At 33.6% G+C, this 25280-nt stretch overlaps 2 protein-coding genes across 3 annotated transcripts; both read right to left on the bottom strand.

Moving 5' to 3' along the window:
- Positions 1 to 206: 206 nt before the first annotated feature.
- Positions 207 to 8980, bottom strand: LOC128987520 (endocuticle structural glycoprotein SgAbd-1-like). 2 transcript variants are annotated; one of them, XM_054408407.1, is made up of 5 exons: positions 8895 to 8980; positions 3439 to 3687; positions 2871 to 2959; positions 947 to 1202; positions 207 to 377 (listed from the first exon to the last, which is right to left on the bottom strand). In XM_054408407.1, exons 1-5 carry the CDS (start codon positions 8973 to 8975, stop codon positions 285 to 287), a joined length of 768 nt encoding a protein of 255 aa, XP_054264382.1. In that variant the 5' UTR covers positions 8976 to 8980; the 3' UTR covers positions 207 to 284. The 2 variants fall into 2 exon arrangements, with proteins under 2 accessions (XP_054264382.1, XP_054264383.1); XM_054408408.1 differs by having other exon boundaries at positions 2871 to 2956.
- A 10468-nt stretch (positions 8981 to 19448) lies between these two features.
- LOC128987521 (endocuticle structural glycoprotein SgAbd-3-like) lies at positions 19449 to 25011 on the bottom strand. Its single transcript, XM_054408409.1, has 3 exons — positions 24936 to 25011; positions 23454 to 23590; positions 19449 to 20246 (listed from the first exon to the last, which is right to left on the bottom strand). The coding sequence occupies exons 1-3, from the start codon at positions 24942 to 24944 to the stop codon at positions 19970 to 19972; spliced, it is 423 nt and encodes a 140-aa protein (XP_054264384.1). The 5' UTR covers positions 24945 to 25011; the 3' UTR covers positions 19449 to 19969.
- Positions 25012 to 25280: the final 269 nt, after the last annotated feature.

The raw sequence follows: 25280 nt of genomic DNA, 5'->3' as shown, positions 1-25280 counted from the left end.
TTTGAAGCAATGGTATTGATTGCTTATTAATTGCTACATAGCAATTAGTGATGTATAGTAAAAGCTTGCATCCACTATTTTGAAATTATTTGTGATTTGTTCTAAATCAATGTAAATTAAATAATTGACATTTAACGTACGTAAAACTATTTCAAACCATTAAGATATACTTTTAAAAGAGAATACGGGTAATGAATTTTACAAAGTTGGCAAAAACTTTGTACATTTATTATTTATAATATTTACACAAAATAACAGTCAACATGGATAGCGAGTGTAGGAGACTATCTCCTGAAGTTCTGAGGATAGTTGTCTGCAAATCCTTGTTCCTGTTCTTGGAACTCTTTGTACAGCTTAGGGTCATTCTTAGCTGCTTCCTGCAATTGAAAATAATAAGTTGGTTTAAATACTTTCACAATTAATTATATTTCTGTTTATTTTTCATTGGCACAATTAAAATGAAGATTTGTTTTTACTATACGGGTTTTCATATACTTTTTATATTTTCTGGTTTGTTGTTATTTGACTCAATAATTTCCTTATGTAGACATTTCTAAATACCATAGTGGTTAACCTTATAACCCCTCGAACTATAAAAATAAGATCATGTTTAGTGACCATAAAATGTATAATGGAATAGTGCCTAATGGTAGGTATGTTATACGTAATACGTATATATTTCGTATTAGGTAGCTTAAGCAACTCCCATATATCAATTATCTTAGTGTGCTAATCTCTTCTTCAGAACCGCACTCTTAGAATGGGTCTCCCCTCGTACATACATAATATTTGAACCAATATTGTTTTTGGCCTCTTAGGGCGTTAAAATAAAAAACGTAAATCGGTCCCGGGTCAAAGTCGTTCCTTGCCTTCAAAATAGCTTCTTTGAAAATAAAACAACATGAACATCTCATGGCTTATTTCGAAGCTTTCTCAATAATATTACCCGCTGGAGCCTGATGCCCTCGTAGATGAGGTCCAGGCTCTTCTGTATCTCTTCAGGTACCGGAGGAGGTGTGGGCAGGTGCGCCCCCTCGGCTCGGAATCCACCCTCGTCCGCTGTGTAGTGTACTGTGATCAGCTGGCCGTCCGGGGACGTGTAGGAGTAACTGCCGTGCTGCACCAGCGCCTCTTGGTCCTTTACACCCACGTTCTTCAGGAACCCGGTCTCTTCAGCGACTATGTTGTTGCCGGTCTCGTAGCTAAACATGGACAAATTATACAATGATTATCTGATTAATAGTAAGACCAGATGGCAATTTTCATTCAAATTTGTCATTTTAATTATACATCCTGTTAAGTGTTCTATTGATTAATTTTGCCCTTAGTCTGTCCCCAAGACATAAAACGTTTGACATTTAAATATTTGTACCATTAGGCTCCAACACATGTTTTGGGATTTAAGAATATTAACATGTGTTTTTGTATTATTGTTGGTTTTTATTGTTCTGTGTTCATGTTGAAGAAATATAAAACTGTTGTACTGATTTGTTGTATTTGATTGTTGTACTGACTTGTAGTGATTTTTCTCCCTATCAAAGTATTAAAAAATGTTTCCTCTCTTTTCACTATAACTCTAAATATCTAACCCCAAGATTCATTTAAAAAATGTAAGTTTCCCAGCCATATACAACACTGATTCAAGGTCTTTTTCCCGGTTATCAAAACTCAAGAACAATTTTATACACAAAGAATCTATATTTTCATTTACGGATACCCTACAAATTATTGCACTTGCGATTAATTAAATCCGTTATGTAAGGAAAAACGTTATTAATCTTACTTGGTTTGGATTTGCTTTCAAAACGTGATCGGAAATGGTTGCGGTATTTGTAAACAACATTCAATGTAAACATATCAGTGACAGCTAGAAGAAATAATCTTGATTCGAACAGCTGTTCGTTATTTCATAGATAAATATGTGATAAACATTGGGAAAACTTTACAAAAAATCGCACAAAATTGGGTTTTTAAACGTCCGTCATTTTATTTACAAAGTAGTGACGCCATATTTTTATGGCTAAAGACAATCTCGCCAATCCAGTTAATACATTAAAATGATTTGAAACTTGATAGGTGCTCTCGTTTTTCAGGAGTAGGCCGCGTAAAATGGCTCTTGGGCCGTGACAGACAGGAAGACAGACAGACAGACAGACAGAAATTTAGATGAGACTTGTTTCGGTTTCTTTAATGTCTAAAACGTAAAAATAACCTAAAAAATTAGGATTCTTAGCAATGTACAGACAAAACTCTAATTTTATTTACATAGATTTACTGAAACACTAATAAAGCCTATAATGACCATAACAAATTGTAATACCATTCACTATAAAAAGAATAGACTGCCATGTAATCTAAAAGTTTGAAGCAGAAAAAAACAAAAAAACGTGGTGCGATCTGTTTAGCTGGTCTACAAACTAATGACAATATCCTGTCTCATGTGATGCATCAATCAGCTGTTTGCTATGATACTGCATTGATTTTAATTCATATTTAACCCATTATTCTTTCTGGTGAGATGGTCCTGATATTTTCTTGGCTTCAAATTTTTACATTTCATGGGAAGTCTATTCTGTGTATAGACAATGGTAATAACATCGCCAAAGAGAATTAAATATAGACCGGCAGTCATGCTGTGGTTAGTAGAAGTTCTGGCCTCCACCGCTGGGAGCGCCGTGAAGTTACGGCGTACCTTGAATGAATCTAACTTTAACTGAACTAAAATAGATCTACTTAACGCCGACATGCAGGTATCCTATGTTACATCATTGAATTAACTACTCATCGGTATTGCAAACGCTTCTTAAACTACCAAACAAGTAGATTGAAACCTCTGTTTAACGTACTTATACAAATGAAATACTTGTTACCTAGCCTTGTAGCTTCCATCTATGCTTTGCTCCTTGTCAAAGCGGATGATAGGGATGGGAGTGGTTAAGTCGTTGCGACCACTCTCCTGCTGTAAACAGGTTTTTTTCGATTACAAATGTAAGATATTCATGAATACTTTTCATTACTAAAGTAAACTGCAAAATTTTATCTGTAAAAAAAAGAAACGTCAACATAAATACTGTAGAAAATATAGGTTTAGAGATACGCCAAGTGAGCTCTTAAGCTTAATTTTAAGCTTATAAGTAATATTTCATTGACTGTTTTCTATATTTAGAAAATCCCTATCAATTCTGTTGTATCTTATTTAACAAGTGTAATGTGTTCCTTATTCCCTACCCATTTGTTACTTTTTCCAGGGAAATAAACATTTTAAAATACGTTTCAAATACGTTTTAAAATAGGTTAAAACGTTTGATTTTATATTTATATTTTTACAATATTTATTTCTCATAAAACTATTTTTGTGGACAACGCTCACAAATAACAGTATACAGTTAACAAAAAATTATTTGCGCTTAGTCAAGTCATAGTTAAGAAAAAAAGTACCTGATAGCTCTTAAAGGGAGCTCCGGAAGATACGCTGAAGGGAGCGGGGGAAGAGTAAGGCACGGCGTTGTAGGCTGGATCATACTGTTGTCCAGGGACTGGGTTGTTGTCATACTGGACTGGAGAAGAAGCAGTAGGCTTGGGGGAGTACTGGGGGGAGTAGGGTTTGGGGTTGAACCCTAGAGGGATGGGCTTTGCTATCCTCCTCTGACTGGACACCAAACCACACAGGCATACGACTAGCACCACCTGCAATATGTGAACATTATTTAAATTTCAGGTTTTTAATGTGAGAAGCGTTGCTACAATGTTTTGAGTTGACCTAATGTTAGAGGAAATATCATAGCAATTGTGTATACGGCACATAAAAAAATAATAAATTCCGATTGGGATTATGGAAGGCTTGAAGACTTATTGACACAAATAATGGCACGCTAAAATCTATATCAGAAACAAATATATAGAGAACAGTAACTATAGTTCGGCCGCTTAGAAAACGACCTGCGCGCTAATGCTAAACCAATGCTAGAAGAGGTCGCTTTCTAAGCGGCCGAACTATAGTATACTTATGAGAGAACTAGAATAACATATTTAATATATTTAAGTAGTACCATAAACATGGATTTTTTTGATTGTGACTATTACTCACTGTCATTGGTCAAACTGGGCAAAAAGGAATCTTAATAAATATCCCAAATAATTGCCTTGAGAAAAGGTCTAGATAAACTGTCCAAACTGAAAAAATATCTTAAAATTAATTCTTCTTAGAGTTCCAAAATGTTCGTGTTTTATCTTAAATAAAGAAATAAAAGTAATTCACACGTGATACTCCTTGTAAAATCCAATTGATCAAGAGCATCACAAACTCATCTGAATAAAAAGTATAATTTTGATCAGTGAATTACTGCTACAAAAGACCATTGCAGTGTACTGTTGAAACGTCTTACATTTCTCACAAAGTTACTTTTCACGCCACTCCGGAAGCCCACATGACACATCTTCAGTGACGGATGAACCACATCAGAGTTACACTAACACGCCCACATAACTTCTCGATGAGACACATTCGTGACTCTCTCTCACTTTCTCTGAGTAGCTTCCTCATCATTACAACGCGATAGTGTATCACTATTTAAATCCTGCTTAAAGATGGATTAAGCTGTTTCGCTGACTGGAGCGGTTCCTCTCGAGTAACTAGTTCCCTCGTCGCGGTTACTGAGTTGGAACGGGTAATGTCAGGGTTGCAATACCGTGGCTAGACGGTCTGTGATTTTCACGGTACAAAGGAGGAGGTAATTGGGGTTTTAGCTAAATTGATTCAAACCACGATGGTTTGTTAAACTAGAAGTAAATGAACCTGGTAGAGATGCGTTCAGCGCAATATAGGTAGGATGATTTGGTTTAGTGCCTAACATCCGTCTTACGACAGCACGAAGGTTGTTAAGTAGTATCAAATCAAATTTTTTCTTGTTATAAAAAGTTATACCGCAATGTAAAAGTTAAACGAATTATTGTATTTCATTGTATAATTTTCCTTTTCATAAATCTTAAGCCTACACGTTTCAGGTTTTAGTTTAATAAAGGAAATTATACAGATTCCAAGGTATGATGATCCATTCTCCTTTTTCAATGTGGCTTTTAAAATCATTCTCTAACCACTAACCCCCGAACAATGTTTTGAATTGGTTCTACAGAATAGCGTCAAGTTAATGCCCGGAGTGTTTTAAATAAGTTCTGTTGTTTGTGTTTGTATTTTCCCTTACAATTTGATTCAAACCCTTAAGGAACTGCTAACAGACCTCGTTCTATAATGGTTTGTTTACATGTTCTTTATTTTTGCAAACGGTGTATTTTGTAAAGAAATTGACTAATTTAAAACAATAATTTTCAAAGCAAATCATATTTTTAAAGTATAAACGCATTGTATACCTGTTATGCTTAAAATATTTTTTATTTACATCAAAACAGACATGTGTAATGATTTCTTAATGTTAACGTCCCCACAATGTTATCGTAGCATTTTTTTTTTCTTAAAATTAATTTAAACGTTTAATGTTGCCACCGTGGAATTAGGGAAAGGAACAGGATTTCAATGAAGATAATGTTCGGGAGAATGCAAATCACTTTACTTTAGGGGTAAAAAGTATACCTTTACCACGCCCTGTCCTGCACTCTGCACATTCTACCGAGGAAGTCTCATATTTGCGCGGATATTCTGAAAGCATTTCCCGCCATAAATCCCCCACTTCCCCGCCATTCGCAACGTCTCGCCGGGTGGGGCAAGGTGTTTAGCAACGTTTAGCAAATTTGTCCAAGGAGGTGGCGAAACAGTGTTTACAATAACTAGATGTTGTCTGCAGTATTCGTGAGGAGCTCGGTCTACCCTTTACCATTTACCATCCCACGCCAGACGGGCGTGCCATCCGTGCCATTTAGTGTCGTGCCACCTCTGTTTGCGTCAGTCGTGGTATAAGGTTAATGATACCATTATACCACAAGCTGGTCCCGTCTTTTGGTATAATTGCGTGGAATTTGCGAGTTTGAGTAATGAGAACTGTTTAGACTAATCATCTCGGTATCAAGCTTCAAGCTTTGGTTATAAATTTGACAGTGGCTTTTGGTACCATAAAACGGGATGCCTCGTTAAATATTGCTACAGGAAAACACAATATTTTACTTACTTGGATCCTACGAATACATTTATTGTCTTTCAACATTTGTTCAGTATATTTGTGTAAATATATCTTAAGAGTGTTCTTGGATTGGACCTGTTGAAGATTAGGACACAATAGAAAATTTAGTATCGTAATATTTTTAAGGGCTTACGATACTCTAATACTTTTCATTGAAAGTAAAACTAAGTGCTTTAGATAGGGTCAAAATGTATGCATTTTATGATATCCGTAAAATATTACAAAAAGGGTTTAATGATAATCAATATAGTTATTTACTAGTAGACATTTTCCTTAAATCACATATACACGCGTAAAAAAACTTGGGAGCCTTTATATTTGATTAAATAAAGTGATGTACCCTAATACAGTAAAGTAAAGAAAAACACAAAAAATTGCCAATTCTTTAAGTTTTTCCTCTTCCATTTTCATACAAATGAAATTATAATACCACAGAAGCCACGGCTATTCCACGGATACCTAGTCGTGTCCAGGTGTTAAAGAAAGTAAAAGAAAGTAATATAATGTATAAAGTTCAGTTTTACAATATGTTTTACGCAATAATAAATAATAATTTATCTCTGGTTCCAGGTTATGTACATTTGTTACAGTAGTTAATTTTCTAATAACTTTTGTGGTGCTCCGGTTGACAAATTTTTCCTATCCAGAATTTAGTGAGATTAAGAGAAGCAATACTTATTTCAAACCACTTACGCTTCTCTCTTGGTGAAGTATGAGAGCTCTGCTTCTTGCTACCTTTTTATATACTGACGGAGCACAATTATACATAGGCCTATGGATCTACAATCTCTTGATTCATCAACTTTCTTCCATTTCGATATTTGCATTGTGTATTGGATCAGTATATTCCTACCATACATAGATAATTCCGTTCTACCATTAGACCAGATTTCCTCAGTGACCAGCACGTCAGTGAGTCAGTGACCCAGGCAGGTGCTTAACTATAAGGAAGTAGGAGTCAAGGTTGGTAAACTTTCACTGGTGACCGAAGATGCCTCTGATGCCTACTGGTAGTTACCGACGTGCCTACTAGTTGTGCAACTACAACTACAACTCGTTGGACCACTGACATGCTTGATGCAACTAGCATCTGTCTCTTGGGACGGACACAAGTTTATTTTTAGATCTGACTTTGGCCATTGCGCAGATAAACCATGTCTAATAAAGTAAATAAAGTACATAGAAAGAGTATTTTATCTGTGGTAGCGCCGGAATGTCACTACTCCGCCTATACGATTATTTACTCAAAAAGATAACACCCGTTTCATAAAGCATTGTAGTTCAAATAATTATAACTATTCTCGAAATGAAGAATTAGGCTTCCTAATAATTTTCTGTCCTAAGACGCTAGGCACGAGCCTGGGATGTTTTTCACAGGCTTCCTAACCATAGATCCAATGTTAATAAAGATTTAGGATTTTTTCATTGTTTCTATTTTATTTTTGTGAACTAATACAGTTTTTGGGTCACCAATAGCTCTAGCTATGATAGAGCAACTCAATACATTGTACATGAAGGGGACAATACATTTCTGTTCAAGCACATAAATTTGCAAAAATACTATCACTGATAAAATAATATTTTTCGTAGATACACAGTAATCATGTTCAAATAGAAATGCTCTTTTTAGTTTAGGGGGGTTGATATTATAAGTTCAAAGGTGTTACCCAATAAAGCATTATGAAGGAGTTGAGGCACAAACGAAAATGAAAAATTGGACTTAGAATTGTGAGCGTAATACACATATCACTTAATAATAACTCAATTCAGTTGTAATGGTCGTAAGATAAAACGTACTAGAAGGGCTAATTAGTCTTAAAAGAGCTACTATTCTATAATTACCTTGTTCGTCTTTATTAAAATACCAATCATGCTATCGAAGTTATTTTTTGACACATCATTGAATGGAAATGAAATGCTATAATTGTTATGTATTTGCAAAAAGATATACAGTATGGGAGATTGGAGGCCATTGATACCACGATACCGGTCGATGACTTTTCATAATCACCTTGACTTCACTAACTAACTTTCTTTGCTTTCGTTTACCAGGCATCTGATTATCACAATAATTAATTAAATAAATAAAGAGAGTGGTAAATTTCAAGTTACTATTAGCTCCATTTGCTATATACTATTGGAAGTCTGTTTTGTTGTAGTAAAGAAAATGCATTACTAAGCCTACATTTTAAAGTTGTTCACAGACCAATAACATGTCTATAGGAACCCACTTTAAATCTCAATGTCAAAATTGTAATGTATAAATAATATGGGCATGGTTCTTGGTTATGACAATTGTTGAGTGGTAAATGTTTTGTAACGGTATGATCGTTGCTATAAATGAATACGAAAGGGATTGTATGTTTTTAACGTACTGTCATAAATAATTATATTCTTATATGTGGGTGAAATAAACATATAAATGTAAATTTATTGCTCAATAAAACAAGATAGCTTGTATTAAACCGAAGACAGATTTTAAATTATGCATGTCACGATATGCAACGTTTTGTTGTTAAATAAAAATGTATTCCTCCAAAATAAGTCATAATTTTACACACAATGTCAAACAATATTAATTAAATACTAAATCCAAATAGTATTTTTAAACCAAAATAAACAATGATAAACAAATAATTGGAGTATAAACAAACCTAAAATGCTAGTATGTTTCTAATATATTTTTAAACTGTAAAACTAACCATGTTAAAAACAAAAAGTGAAATTAAAACCCCATAAAATGATGAAAGTTCTGGTACTCACCAAGGTCCTCATGGCGATGGCAAGGATAGAAGTGGAATACGTGGAGGCGCAGCCCAGCATCCGTATATATACGTGATCCATCAACACTGCAAGTGAACAATTTAAATCGCTCTGGTCGGGGGGAGCTTTAGTTTCGCGGGGTGGGAGAAAGTACCTGCACATCTCCCACCAAAATAAGACCCACCTCAATTACATCAGTGCATTTGAAATGCAAATTGTCTGCAAGAATGGCTATCAACCGATATTGTATCTGATATAGGGCAATCAGCCGATATTTAAAAATATAATTCACATATCCTGGGTATGATACCAGCAAGAACCTATGTTCATAAGGTTAAGGAATACAATTTTAGAGGTTAATTGTTTTTTAAAATTTTTAATCTATTAATTTATCCCAGCATATTTTGTAATTTAGTGAGGACACATTTATAATTTAAAGCTATAGTTTTTGCTTAATAACAACATCAATAGAATTACAACATTGCATAATGTAGACACGGATAGCTATTAAAAAACTAAAGCACACGACGCCGATAAAAATATGGCACAGAATACTGAGATATTGTAGGAATTCGTTTTCAAAACACCCAAAAAATTCTAAAGAGATTAAAAACACCGTCGTCTAGCATGTTCTATGTAGCATTCTAGTATGCTACATAGAATTAATTACACGTGGTAATTGTACTTAAAATGTATGTATTTGGTTTCCGTATGGCTGTCAATGTTTAATATATTTATAATCTAGGCTTTTGAAGGACATAAATTGTTCATATTTGAAATTTAGTAAATACATATCTGTATGAATCATTATGACCCAATAGTGCATAAAATATTTGATTTATTAAGTTGAACACCAAAATGGTAAATAAGAGTGATACCTAGCTCTTGTCCTCCTAAAATATCACCCCAACGATTCTCCTGAACTTCTATCGAACACAACTTTGTTACGACTAAATGCGATTTTCGATCGTTATTTTATCTGAGGCATATCCTGAGAATGAGTCAAATATCAGTCGACGTTGCCAATGAACCCTACCTTGAGGGGCATGAAAAAAAAAATAAAACGATATTATACTTGCATTTCAAAGCTACGAAAATCAGTTGTTGTAATCTCAGTTGTAATTTATATTGTAGGATTGTCGATTGTAAGATGGTGTGTTTTAAAGTATGTATCGCTCTTTTTAATCGGTGGTAGCTTATTGTTGCCTTCTTCAGTTTTACATATTTTACATTTACATATCAATGGTATAATGTACAATCAAAATTGTGGTAGTTAAAATTAATGAAATCACTTACTAAACAGCTGTTTGTTGGCATCAGCTGAATTTAAGACAAGTTAGAGGTTGTTTCAAAAGGTTATCTTCATATTAAAAGTTTGTAGTTTTCTAACTTAGTTCGCATAAAATGGTGCAATATTGTATGACGAAAGATAAAGTTCATCACATGGGGAAAAATTTCCTTTCAACCCTCGCTAATTTCGGAACCTCGGCTTCACCTCGATCGCTTTAACTCTGGTCAAAAAGAATCTCTTTTTGCCCTAGTGTTGAATCATACTATTAAATATAAAAGTTACGCATTTTAGAGCTGGAGTTACATTTAACATTCTGTTCAAGTTAGTTTTGTCAGTTCTTATTATTTTAGGTAAATTTACTGATTATTACTAACTATTTTTTACATATTGCTTTATTGTGATTATTTAAGGAAAAAATAAAATCAAGTATAATTATGTTTTATTTGAATGGAGGGAATAGTTTACAATTATTTTTTTTATTAAATATTTACCTAATCTGAATTAGCACTATTATAAATTAATCCAAACAAACATAATTTATGTACACAATTCAACAGATCAAATATTCGAATGTTCAATCACAAACAAACAATTATGGTGTGGAAGAACGAACAAAGCCACGAATTCACCATTGAAGGGAGTTACTTTCTATTGTAGGCTGTGATTCGATAACCAGTATTGTTTGCTAAAATCTGAGTCAGAGCCAAAACTGTGGGCGTGAGAGTCTGCGAGGTGACAGACGCGTGGGTGACGGGGTCAGAGGTGACAGAAGATGTATGTTAAACTAAACTGATTGAAGTAATATCTTGAATGTTTAAATCGACTTAAGTAGGAGGCTCTGTCAGCATAAGATGTAATAAGTATGTAAATCTAAACAACGGTCGGTTATGTTGTAGGTTCTCATACAAATTACATTTTGATTTTTATTGTAACAGTGGGTTTCGTTTACGTTCCACCTAATTAAAAACACACTCTTACATTAACATGGCTTTAATTGTAAGAAATATATTTATTAAGGTGTTTGGTAAGATGTTTAATGATAATTTAGCCCGCCTAGTACAAATTAACTGTAGACCATAGTTTGAGTTGTGTATGTCAAATTGTTATTAGTGCTTTAAAGTGTTGTATGGAGGTTAAAATACCTGTTACTGTCAAGTGACTCTGTTGCTCCTTTGTACTGCTTTAAAAGTGTTATTCGGTTTGCGTTTATGCCAACGAGTAGATATTAAACACCTGTCAACAATTTAAAATTTATTGTTAATCGTGGTCGTAATAATAAAAAATGTTAAACAGAAAAATAAACAGCAAATAAAATACTTAACACAATACTTTCAAAATGTCTTTAACAGGCAAAAAACAATGAAACAACAATGAATATTAAACAGTTATTTTATTCACCCGAAGGTTCGTGCTCGCTTTCCTCTAGCTTAGCAAGAAGCTCATGCATAATGTAATATTTTGCACTAAAATAACCATGTTACCTGAATGTTTATGAATCATTCTATTGATGAAATATGATTTAAGAAATTTATTTCAGTAAAATGTGTAGCCTCTGCAACATGACAAGTGGTCTAGGTACCTCTTAGTGTTTTTTTTTTAGTTATTAATTGGGTATTTTGCCACCAATAAGCCACCTATAATTAATTGGATGGAATTAAAACAAATTATTTTTGGTGCAAATTATATAATTGTTTGTGTCAGGTTCTTACAAAAGTATTGTTTTGTCCAGAGACTCTAGAACGATTTACAAACAGATTTAAAAGCTGTCCAACTAACTGTACCACAAGACCCCAGCTATAATTAAGTACAGTTACGCTAGTTGGGGACTAAACCAGCACGGAAGTACGTTCCAGATTGGACCAATATTTGTTTCTATATTGGTGATTAAAAGACAAGCCATTACACCCAAACTATCCGGCTCCCACAGGAAAAAAAACTATCTATCTTCCCCCATCCGAAAAAAATATCAACCAACTGTCTTTAGCTAGAAAATTTGTCTTTATAAAATTACTTTAAATTCAATAATTAGTTGAAGTATATTTTATTTTAAAACACGACTTTGATCTTACCAACACTTTAGTAGCATGTTTTACTGCCATTTACAACTCTTATTTTTTACGACTTAATATATTAAGAAATTGTAATCAGTGTTTTAAATTTAATTAAAACCCTTTGCATTAATTTGAAGAGTTACCAATTGCTACATTTTCTGGGAAATCGATTCTTAACACTATCTTATGCTATGTATATTAGGGTTTGCTATCTAAAAAGGGATGAAGTTGTCTGAGTGGCCGATAGGCCTACTTCACAAACACAAGTGACGCAGAATAATGGTCAATTATTAAAATCCGTGTTGACGTTAGCACAAACGGTGATGATGATAAAGGATAAATCGGTGAATACTCGAAAGAACAATAAATATGAATGCACATGTAACATATCCGAAAACCTACATTCCACTCTCTAGCGATAAAAATGTTAACGTTACAAGAAACCATTACAAGACAATTACCACTAAAGTCGTTGTTTAATTCATCTTTCTACTTTCTAGCAATAAATCGCTTATACTTTCCAAATCTATGCTTTCTTCTAATAACAATATTTCAAAGCTTAAAAAAAAACTACACACATATTATCTCTACTATCACATACAAAAAGGGACTATCGGCTTATTAATATGAATTTGCTACAACACTACGAATGTTAATATGAATCAACTGAATCAGCAGATATGTGTTACTTGGTCATATTTTGTTTATTTACAATCATTATATTTATCCTTTTAAATCTTCGTTATGGAATTATCAATTAAGGTCTTGAATGTTACATCTATATCTGTTTTTGAATAAAGATTTGAAAAAAATGCATGTTCAGCTGAACGTAAGTGATTATATGTTTATCAGATTTTTTGTGAGCTTTAATAGACCTTTAAATTGAAGGTTACGGTGATCTTCACCTACAAATGTCCATACGATTTTGTCAATAAAATACCTACCTATAATTAAAAATTATATCTAAGTTATATGATTTGTTTAGTTTTGTACAATGCACAGAACAAGTGTAAGATATGACAACACTTTGCACTTACGAAATGTACACACATATTTTGACATTCTCTTTCCTACAGATGAATTATTTCATATATTTGACTAAGATTCATTTCACGTTTATTACGTAGTCACTAATGGAATCATTGCGTCAAATGGCATTGGGGATAGAGAATATGGAGGGGGAAGCCAAATGGGTTCGAGATGATGAAGAAGTATGTGATTGCTGAGTGCATGATTCGACAGCGACATTTACTATATCCAGAAGCTTGGAAACATTTCCCTACACCAAATGTCTTGTCACTTTCTAGCTAGGAAAAGTTCAACTATCGAATTTCCGGCAATACTACTTTATTTGTGATTAACACTTGTTTATGCGTGAGTCATGTCGTTCAGCCACATTGCTATGAGAGCTACATAAATGTTACCGTTTTTATGTTGAGCATTATAAACAAATTTTTATTAAATTTCATTAAATGACTATGTAGTTTTAAATATTTTTTCAATAAAGTCCATAAAAACATCATTCAAAATGGTACATATATTTTTAAATAAAATATACCAGGAAATGGATTTACTGTATTATTATTTAACTTAAGAGTTTAAAGGATACATGCAAAAGAAATTTAATTGAATCAAATTGTTGATGTACGAATATTTTGTTTATTGGACTGAAATCTCCATTACCATTTGATTATTTCTGGACTATTTTGTTAATATGCATTGAGAAGTGTACCTAGAAAAAAAGCTATTAAACTAGTAGACTAGATAATATAGGTTTTTGTTTCGTCATATTTTTAAAATATTTTTTACCTAAAGAAAATTTTTAACAAAACTAAAAACCTAGCTATTGGAATTACATTTTAAGTTGTTGAGACCTATCACTGTGAAACAAATTGGCAATATACAATACAATTATGTTTGGTCTTAGTCGATGGCAAGTGCGCACATTTCATTCTTTTATAAGGGAGAAAATAATTTACCCTTAGCAACTTTAGTCTACTAGTGATGATTATAAACAAGTAGGCCTATTAAACGTCTTGATGTGTCAATGTTGAATACTAAACGATGATATTCAGATTCTAAAAATCAGTTCCTAGTAGTAATTTGCTTGCTAATTTTAGACAATTCCGTAAGAGTTTGCTTATCGTGGTGAGCTTGCACAACGTGTATAACATGCATACAGAGCATGCTGTTTATTTACTCAACCTCCATGGTACACCAGGGTAACTACATTACCATGGGAATGCCGGTAGAGAAAGGCAAAACCTATTGTTTGTCAAGGTCGATATTTTTATCAGGAGATGCACGTATTATCATACTAAGTACCATCATTGAATACTTAGTAAACTTATATGTGTGTATAAGGTGGGAATCGATCCGGTTTACCTCAAAATACCGTCACACCTGGGTAAGTACTTTAGTTCTGAGATGTGTGAATATAAGTATTGAGTGAGTGAGAGTGTGATGATTAATTCATTGGCTTGGACTAACATAAAAATTGGAAATGATAAATAATATTCAATAATATATAAAAAATATAAATAATAATTCTGTTTCTCACCAAACGAATAGCAAAATCGTAGTGCATTAACATTTCAATGAACAGTGTTTAATAAAACACCTGTAACTTTATACTACTATTGGTAAGTTGGTAATTAAAGCTTTAGCTTTGATCCGTAGAAGAAGTACCTTTGTGTGTTTATATTTACCCTCTAGATTTTCTAATTAAAAAATATTGACTTTAGTCATTTTAATATTTTAATTCTTTACTTTTAAATGGCGACCATAAGGCCGAGATATTTCATAGACATAAAAGAGACAAGTAACAATACAAATCGTGTTTTACGTTTTAAAATTTGACGATACTTTGCGTGAAAAAACGTTTTTAAAAAACCGAGTCAGAATCACAGATGATCACTGTTTAAGCGTTTCCCTCCGATATACAAGGGAATCGGTAAGAGTCCAAAATCTTAAATATTTTTAGAAAGGCATTCAAATAACACCCCGATAAACTGCAGCACAACGTTAAGACTTAATATGGAAACTATTGTGAAGCGTAGAACGCCTCATTATCCACGAGACTCTACAACTCTCAGTATTCTATTCACTGACACCCTGATGGTATGTCCGGAGACTCCAGTGAGAGGAGGAGCGTGATGATCACGTCCCCTGGGGAGTGTCACAGCTAATGCCAAGGTCAACGCACGTGGGAGGCTGACATTACTGTAGGAAGCAATGATACTTATTCAGCAGGATTGTAATGGACAAGTAGTTACTTCTTAGTAGTAATTGCAATGAGAACGTGAATAACAAGTTGTTTAATCGTGTTGTTTGAAGAAGATAAGATAACTGAAATCGTTGATTGAAATACAGGTTTATGCAAATGATTTATGAAATGATCGAATCCAAAGATGTTTTGGCTTATTAAAGACTAATAAAATAGGAACCTTCGACCTAGTATGCTACTTTATCCTCCTAGGAGGAGGCACCGATTAGTGCCATTACAGTTTTAGCGACACAAGTGGAACACGGCAAGTTAGTGCGCCACACTACTACTTCCTGGACGACTGGACTAAAAATACCACCAATTACCAATAACAATCTGCTTAGTAGTAAAGGCAGTACGACAAATTTGCACCTCTTTTGCTAAAAGCTTTAATGTCAGTACTCACTATACATTGTCTCTCGCAATAAAATAATGAAATGCTAACGGTGGTGGAGTCGAAACAAAAAAGAAAAAAATACCTGGGGGTACAGAGCCAACCTTAAGATGAACGTCTAACTAACCTATAACAAAAGCTTGAAAAATTTGTGTTTCTCAAGTATTTATTAGTAAGGAAATTAAAGTTGGTAACAAACTAACATAGAAAATAAAATACAAAACTGACTATATTCAAAAAAGCAACTCTCAAATAGGCTTATGCCGGAGCGTAAGAGTTTCGCTATCAGGAAAATTTTTAATAATATAACGAAAAATGGATAGAAACGCAGTAGATAATGGAATGTGTTACTGTATCATTTCACCTTACTACTTCTTGTAAATTATTGTATTATTACATTCCATTTTCCTAATTTCCTTTGCCATTTTTTCGTCAGCCTTTTGTCCCCGCCGCGTGCCTGTCTCTGAGTGTGGGAGGTGTCTGACAGACAGTCTGGCAGCGTGCTGCGTGCTCAAGGTGAGAAGGTGGAGTCACTTTCACCTTAAGGTTACATCACACAACACAACCCTCGATGCAGCGAAAGTAATGCACTCTGGACCATTGAAACACACGGAGTCGGGGCGTTGCTCTTGGGAGTGGAAGTATCTCGCAGCACCAATTAATTGTAGACTGATTGGAGTCGTGGGTAAAGGAGAACTGGTACTGTGTTGTTCTGGTGTTTGCTATTGAATTAATACATGAACGGCTGTGATTTTTAACGGATTTTCATTTCTTACTGTTTCAGAAAACATAGGATTCATGTTACTAACTATTGACACAAATTGACTCAAAAATTGTATTGGTATCCCTTCATTTTATCCAAACAAATGTTAAGAAACCCATCCACAAACAATATACAATAAAATGATAATATAATGTGATGGTCAACGTTGAGGTAAAATCAATCTACAAAAAAGTGAATTCAAACAAAACCAAACAGTCAATAAACGAATGTTTGTTAACGCCTCAAAAATGGTTTAAAAATAATGTATCTTTTTTTTTCTTTATATAACAGTATTCAGCATATTGATACAGTATACATTTTGTAAATATATTTACAAATTATCACAAATTGAAAACAAACAAAGAAATCAAATATAATTTTAGTAGCTGACTAAACTACCTTGTGTTGAAATAGAGAAATATTTGTGCTGGTCTATCTAGATGGAATCTAGCCATAAACCTACTGTACTTAAATATTGTTATACTTAGCTGATCAGTTAATATTGCTATACTTAGATGATCAATAACAATGACTAATCTATGAACATTTGATTTAGTGATTTCGATTAAGACTTCCTTCCATTTCCATGTAATACGTCACCAGTGTAATTGGAGAAATGTGTATGTGAATAATTTATTATTTTATTATTATATGCAAATTTATTGCACGGTGGACCGATGCTTCTAGGTGTCGAGATTGGTTCGGCCAAAAAACTCGAGCAAACAAACCCAACAAGCATAAATATATCCGATTCAAACATTAATTGTACGCATAGTTCCGATTTGTTGTACATTATCTGCAATGGTCGAACGGCATTCTGATACCGGGTTTTCTCACACCCTGTATCTCCGAACCCTGCATTTAAACGAACTCTAATAAAGTAATTGACTGCATCCCATACTTTTTATGAGGAAGACAAACAATATGTTAGATAAAAACTGGTAATATGTAATTATTCAATTATTTAGATATAATATGTGTATTTATTTTTAATTTAAGGCTTGTGAGTTAGCTTAGATAATCAAATGTATCGTTTTACTTTCTTTTTCAATCGTATTGTTAGTAATAAAGCATTCCGACCTTTGGGCCATCGTTGCACAAGGTTTAATTATTAATTGGATATGTTGCTAGTAGTGGCAGCTTCGGTTATACGTAATACGGTCGAGTAAAATCTTTACACGGAGCTCATATACACTGTACACTGTACGTGTCTGGAATTAATATGTCACTAAGGTCAATTTTCCAATAGGATTTAAGCTTAAGTAAAGCGATATAATGTAGATTTATCCACAAAATGTAGCATCAGCACTTATTTCCCAAAATTTATGTTTTCCTGTAATGTTTTTTTTCATATCAAATAACGAGTAAAATTGATATCAACAAAATGTTTATAAGACGATTATTTCGAGGACAAGATATTTAAAAATATGCTATTATGCTTAAACTTGTTTCATGTACATTATTTACAAGGTGGTAAATAGTTGGCCTAAGTTTAGTTATTTAATAGTTTTGCCATCATTTGGGATAAAACCTAAAAATAAGTACAGTTTTAGCAATCAGTATAATTTGCATTAATATACTACTAATAATAATAAAAGCTGTATACGGTTCTTAGATTTCCATTTTATGATTGTAGGCTTTGCACATAAATTGCTTAATGCAGAATTATTTTCTCCATTTCATTAAGCTGGTTAATAATTGAAATTTTTTGCCTTTTCCCTCTTTTGTTATCTAATGAGGTGGTGTCTGTCTGGGTGACTGTGAGGACTTATAAACCAAATCGATGTGTCAAAATTAAGCGCAAAGATGGTACACAATATAACTTGGAATGTTATAGGCTTATTTACTTTCCTCAGCTACACCCACAGGACGTCAACAGTTCTGAGGTGAGGTTTAAAAAGTATATGCTAATTGGTCTCCATGGATGATAAGAATCCAAATGTTTACCTTTTTATTGAAATATCGGTGTAAACGAGCATAACTGTCAAGTCCTTATTTTACATTTTCAGGCAGCTGTAATAATACAAAATAAATATAGCATTTTACACAAATATGGGGTAGGTTTTGTTTATTTGTTCTAGATTATGTCATAATTAGTGAACTGAATAAGATTTAATAATCGTTGCCAATCGTTTTATTGTCATAACCAATAAAACAATAACGAATAATTGTTTTATTGATTTTTAAGGACATTTTGGAAACATTACAATGAAGAAAAGGTTTTGAACTACATTGATGGTTTGTCTATAAATCTAAGCTGCTTAAAAATGTGTTTCGATTAGGCTTTAAAATACGTAGCTGTTTTTCATAACTAGATAAATGAACATGTTTACAAATCCAAGAGAAAAAAATCGATTCATTATTATTTGATAGTTTACCGGTAAACGATTAAGTGAATACAATTCTAATTAATACCACATTTATTTTATTCAAAGATGGCTAATTATCTTTTCTTCCACCATCGACTTTCAATACTGCAACTTTTGGGATATTCATATTTTGGTCTACCCTATTATAAAATCTTAAGCCTTTTTCAACTGTCTTTTATGCATTGGTATTGAGTGCTATTGAGTGCCTTGATGTTGGTAAAATACTCCTATTTTATCTTAGCGTAGATTTATCTTAACACTTCACATTACCTTACATTTGATAAGTGTTTGTATTCCGCTGAAAAACTGATAAAGTTTTTCCATGAGAATAACATAAAACTAAGAAGAAGTTTAGAATCAAAATTTGACTATAACCGTACAAAGTTAATTGAAAGGGCAAGGTACAAAAGATAAGACCATCAACACGATAAAACCTATATTTATACACATAAGCTAAACACAGAATCTAATTGTACTTTCTCTAATAAATATTTAGAATGAAGTATAAAGTAGTAACACTAATTGTATGAAGGATATGCATTTTATAAAGTAGAACCAGGTTAATTTTTTGAGCTAAAGGATTATTACTAAATACCACAGAGATCACAGCTTTATTACCCATTTTAGGGCTAAATAGGTCCAGGAGAGATATTTGGTATGAAAAATTATCGTATTACCATAATATCGTACGCAGTTAAATTAAAAGAATAAAAATACTTCGACCATCTTGATTCAAACGTACCTAATTTTGATGTTAAATAATATTCTTTGAAAACTCATTTTCTGCAATCAGATCAGAATCACAGAGTATAAATCTTCGCATTCCTAAATATATCTGGTACGGACATTAAAACAAAATTAATTGTTCTTAGAAAATCTGAAGTAAATAACAAAAGTTTCCTCTCTCAGACCTATTCCCCCTACTATCAATCACCCTCCATCTCAAGGAGTGTATTGACCTTCCAGATCTTCCTTGGTGGGTGCCTTGGTCGCCAGGAACGCCAGACTCTTGGCGATCTCCTCAGGTATGGGTGGTGGCTGGGGGAGATGGTCCCCCTGGGGTCGGTAGCCGTTCTCGTCAGCAGTGTAGGAGATGGCGTAGTTCCTACCGTCGTCACCCACGTAGGAGTACGACCCTTGGGCAGATTCACCAACGTCTTGGCCGACCTGCTTCAGTGATCCTTCCTGGATGGCTCGGGTGCCGTCGCCGCCCTCGAAACTGAAAAATAACATAGCATTTAAATTATTAACCTGTATGAAGGAAGTACTTTAATGTCTCACTCTTCAAGGAAAATTATGTTACATTAATGAGAACAGATCATATTTCTTGATCCCCTTCAACACTTAATCTTCATTAATGACTAGATACTACATCACAATGAAAAAAGGTTGATTTGAAATTACTTGCATCTTTTGTAGGCCTAGGCTATTAGTTTCATCCACGTTTTTCTTCGTGGTGAGCAATAATGTATGATGAATGTGAAAGAGAATTGTGCATTTACTGTCAAAAGAAACTAAAAAAGATAATTGGATTATGAAATCTCATTTGGGTTAAGTATTTAGAGATTTTTTTTGTTCGACAGCAATCAATTTCTATAGGGATTATTTTTAATACATTTTAAGGTGCGTTTTGCTTGGAGCGACAGGTGCGACGGTCGCTCAGCGACTGTCGCCGAGCGGCAGTCGCGGGGTGGTAGACTGTTTTGCTTGGAGCGACAACTTATTTTTCCTGGCGTCACGAGACCCGAGACGTGGCACCGTCAGTGCACCTAACCTCAAAAGTGCGCAACTAAGTATAAAGTCACTAAATAAATTCGATAAATTCACTTAGTAAAACAGGTAAAACTTAACAATGAAGTATTATTTATAGGCCTAGTTATTTGTTATGAGAAACATTGCAAAACTGCCATGTCACAAGCCAAAATGTAATAAAATTACTCAATTTCTCCATAAATTGCAGTACACAAGCATAACTTGAATTGGAAATCAGTGTTATAAACAACCTCCTCACAGAGTGAAAATTATATTTTGTTGATTGTATTGTAGATGAAAAAATACATATATTAAAATAACTTGTAATACAATAACATAATATTAAACTAACCTGATCTCCCGACTTAACCAGCTATTGCCAACCAGACGTTACCTTTATTCTTTGTAGGAGATATGTTTTAAATCATAAAGCGCAGGGTATTTTGCCACAACTTCTAATAAACCGTCGTTTAATTTCCTCACCACTAAAATGTAACTTAATCCTAGGCGTTGTCCAGGTAGTCGACGACGCCATATAGCGAAAATAAAAGGTCGTCGACCTTGTCAACATTTTATACACTATAAAAACAATCAGAAATGTAAATGTCGCTAAGCGACTGTCGCTCCTGACTGGTCTTGGAGCAGTACCCAGCGACTGCAGCTCGCGGCTCTAGCGACAGTAGCTCCAAGCAAAACAGGACTATGCAAAACCCCTAAGATCAGTGTCCCGCGACAGTCGCTCGGCGACAGTCGCTGCGCGACCGTCGCACCTGTCGCTCCAAGCAAAACGTACCTTTAATGTGCAAACAAATGAGTAAAAATGCCATTTTTTGGCGATGGGTATTATTTATAACGTAATCAAATACGTATTTATACATTTTTTTAATTCGATACCAATCAATTTGGATAAGGGCCAAGTATATTTTTCAATGTTTACGATGTATATTGATGATTACAACAATGATTTTACGTGTCTGATCAATTAAAAAAATATATCCTCTTTACTTTATATTTAGAATTCTTTTGTAAGGACAAAATAAACTACAATTTAAAAATATAAGGCAGTGGAAACTAAAAATACTAAACATATTAATTATTAAATGTTTTTGCTGGGTCGTCAAAGCAGTAATGTTTTAAGTTGACAACATGCCAAAAACATCGTTCGGTACATGGACATTAATTGTCAAATTTCAGTTAAATCAGTACACTTAAGAAGTTAATAATGAAAGCAGACACCAAACGAAAAATAAAATTTATTGCACTTGTTCATTACATCAATTTTTACATTGGTTGTCATCATTAAAGCTAAATTAGCGCAATTAATTAACATAATGACCACAGGCTAATAGAATGAATGGAATCTGTTAACGAAATATTAGTTTCGTATTTGGGGCTCAATAACAAATATCTCTCCTACTTATGTCATGGTGCAACATTTTTGGCACAGTTTCTCCGTGTTCTGAATATATTAAGGGATATAAGTTGAAACGTGGTAACCTATTGCGGGAATATGTCGAAACCCAAGCGAAAGGAAGCCACCTAAATCTTAAATGCCACCGACTCCCTGAGGTACTTTCTGAGTCAGACAGTCACTTCATCAAACTGGGAAATAATACTTCTGCTAATACTGATTATGTTGTATAATATTTAAGTTATATGAACTTATTCCTAAACCTGTAATTGTTAATATTAAATGCTTTATACAAAAATAAATATCCATCGAATACATCAAAGGTGGATTTTGCAAATTCGTTTTTAATGGTTTTTTGACTGTAGTGGTGGAACTATACTATATTAACTTGAAGTCGTTATATATTGATTAACAATTGACTATTAGTGGTGATAAAAATAGTTTCACAAAAATGTTTAACTTATAAAAATCTAAAAATACTACCAAAACCTGCACTCATGTAGTACGCACTAAAATGTAATCCAATAGCCATTAACATTTTTATTTAGATGTTATTAGGGTAAAATATTATTAGAAATTGACATGAAACGTTTTTCATATTAAAATAAGCTGATGTTTGTTTGTTTCTATGTATATGAGTTGCTATCAATCAATTACTATTTATTAGTTTACTGTGTATGTATTTGGAAGTTTATACAAGTTCCACACATATAAAGTTAGGTGATAGTTAGTTTTACTTTCCTATATATTTGTATAAAAAATGTCTGTCCTATATTTGTTGTGAACTATATTTTGTTTCATAAATTCCCAATTTAACATGCTACATCTTCCCGTTATACTATATTTATTCTAATTTGTAAAGTAATTTTGTAGTAAAAACGGTCTAAGGCTGCTACTAACTGTAATAAAAATGTATTATATCAGTTCAATTATTTATTCATTTTTACCACAAAGAATTATATAGATTTAATGAAAACGTTAATCTTTTTGTACCAAAATTAAAATGGCAAGTCATGATAATTATTTCATTCATACTGCACAGTATTCTCTTTACTGATATTTATAAATACAAACAAAGTAAATAGAAAAATTGTAGTTTTATACTGTTTAAAAGCAACAAAACAGGAAATGCAATACAAATAGAAGTATGAACCTTTCTAACCACACTCAATATACAGTAGTATTTTACATACTCAAGGTTTGCGGCTTGACGACGAAAAAGAGATACGTTGAATTTGAGAAACTTATATTTGGTTAGCCTACCTGTATTTGTAGCTGCCATCAAAGTTGACATTGTTCTCCAGTGAGACTATGGGTATCTGTTGAGACTTGGTAAGAGGAGCTGCAGGAAGTTCAGCAGGGGCGGCCCAGGCGGCGGCTGCCAGGCTTACCAACAGTATCTGGGGACAGGGGTAGAGAGAACATTATCATACATGCATAATCAATGATCGAATACAGGCTTGATAATAGAACATGTAAAATAGGTTAAATCTGATCATTGGTGTTTAAAATTACAGATATTACAAATTTACCAATTCTTTCAGGAGTTTACCATTACCTAATTGCGTATAAAATATACGTTATGCAAAACATACCTGTTATTTTTAAACATTCCTTATCAATTACAGTTTTAGATTTTATGGATTAAAAGTATTTTGCAACTCTAGTTTCTTTTATAATAAATAGAAGAGAATTTACCCTGCGTTTTTAAAGATAACAACAAATTATTTTATGTTTCTCCGGGACGAAAATGTATTCCTTGTTACTTCCAACCAAACCACAATCAATCTTAAAATAGTTAAAATTTATTACAACTTAGTAACTAAAACTATATCATCAGACAAAAATTAGTATTAAAATACATGTGTGTAGCCCCTGAGCTGTTGGACATAATGTAAGACCAAATTATTTTCGTATTCCCGTCACAGCTCAATAAAATATGTAAATTCAGGACATGTTTCGGTGTTAAAACACTGGATGTTAACTACTGATCAACTCTACATATGTACCTAAAGCTGACGATGGTGTTTTAACACCGAAACATGTCCTGAATTTACATATTTTATTGAGCTGTGACGGGAATACGTAAGTAATTTAGTTTTACAAAAATTAGTAGCCACAAGCTAAAACACCCAGTAACCAATAACTATTTACCATCAACTATAATCCAAGTCATATGGCCAAAACACAGCCAACTACTGAACATTCTTACTTACCATAACTAATACCCACAGCCACATAGATTTAGCTACCAACAGTTACATCGTATCAACTGCAAAACAAAAACTAGTGCCTACTAACCAAATGAAAACCGCCTTAATAAAATTATTAACAACCTTTAACTGAAAGCAACAAAATAAAGTTTTACAAGTTGAACAAAATTTACAAATTATCTTTTACTAACTATAGACTATTGACAACAAACCATAAATATTAGTATCTAATGACCACATATTACCAACAGCCAGAAAAAGTAGTAACCGCCAACCAAACCACAACCGTCAACAAATTGTAACCACAACCTTTAAACTAAAAGCTAACAAACACTGGTTTCGCCAACCGCTCCACAACCACAAACTAGTATTTACCGACTTAAGACTAGTAACCACACACCACAAACTCGTACCACAATCAAGTAACCATAAAGCACCGACTCGTAACCACATTCTAGTAACCAGAAACCACAAACCACTAACTCGTAACCACAATATAGTAACCAAAATCACAAAACCGGTCGTCACTCACGTGAATCATGGCGATAGTGGATGGCAGGCGGAGTTGTGTTGAATGGAGCCAATTTGAAGGTGAGGCGGCTATATAGTACAGCAGTGCCACCGCCCCTCCCCCCGAGTGTGCTATACTTTAAACTGCCAGGAGGCTGGGCAGGGTTGGGTAACCGAGGGGGAGACGTGGGAATGGCAAATGTCACTGGGAGATGATCATTGTTACATTAGTTGAGTTTGATTTGGAATCCACTTTCGACGAGTGTTCAAAACATTAGGCAGTTTAGGGGTTGGATTTGGAAGTTTAGGGTTGATTTGAGAAGTGTTTTAGAAAGTTTGCTAAATAGAGAACTGTAAGAAAGAACCA

The sequence above is a fragment of the Macrosteles quadrilineatus genome, unplaced genomic scaffold (genome assembly GCF_028750875.1).
Source record: "Macrosteles quadrilineatus isolate MER2022 unplaced genomic scaffold, UCM_ALF_1.0 Scaffold_2__2_contigs__length_208266976, whole genome shotgun sequence".
NCBI classification, from domain to species: domain Eukaryota; kingdom Metazoa; phylum Arthropoda; class Insecta; order Hemiptera; family Cicadellidae; genus Macrosteles; species Macrosteles quadrilineatus.
Note: the sequence above shows the minus strand (reverse complement) of the source record. Positions and strands in the feature narration are given on the sequence as shown.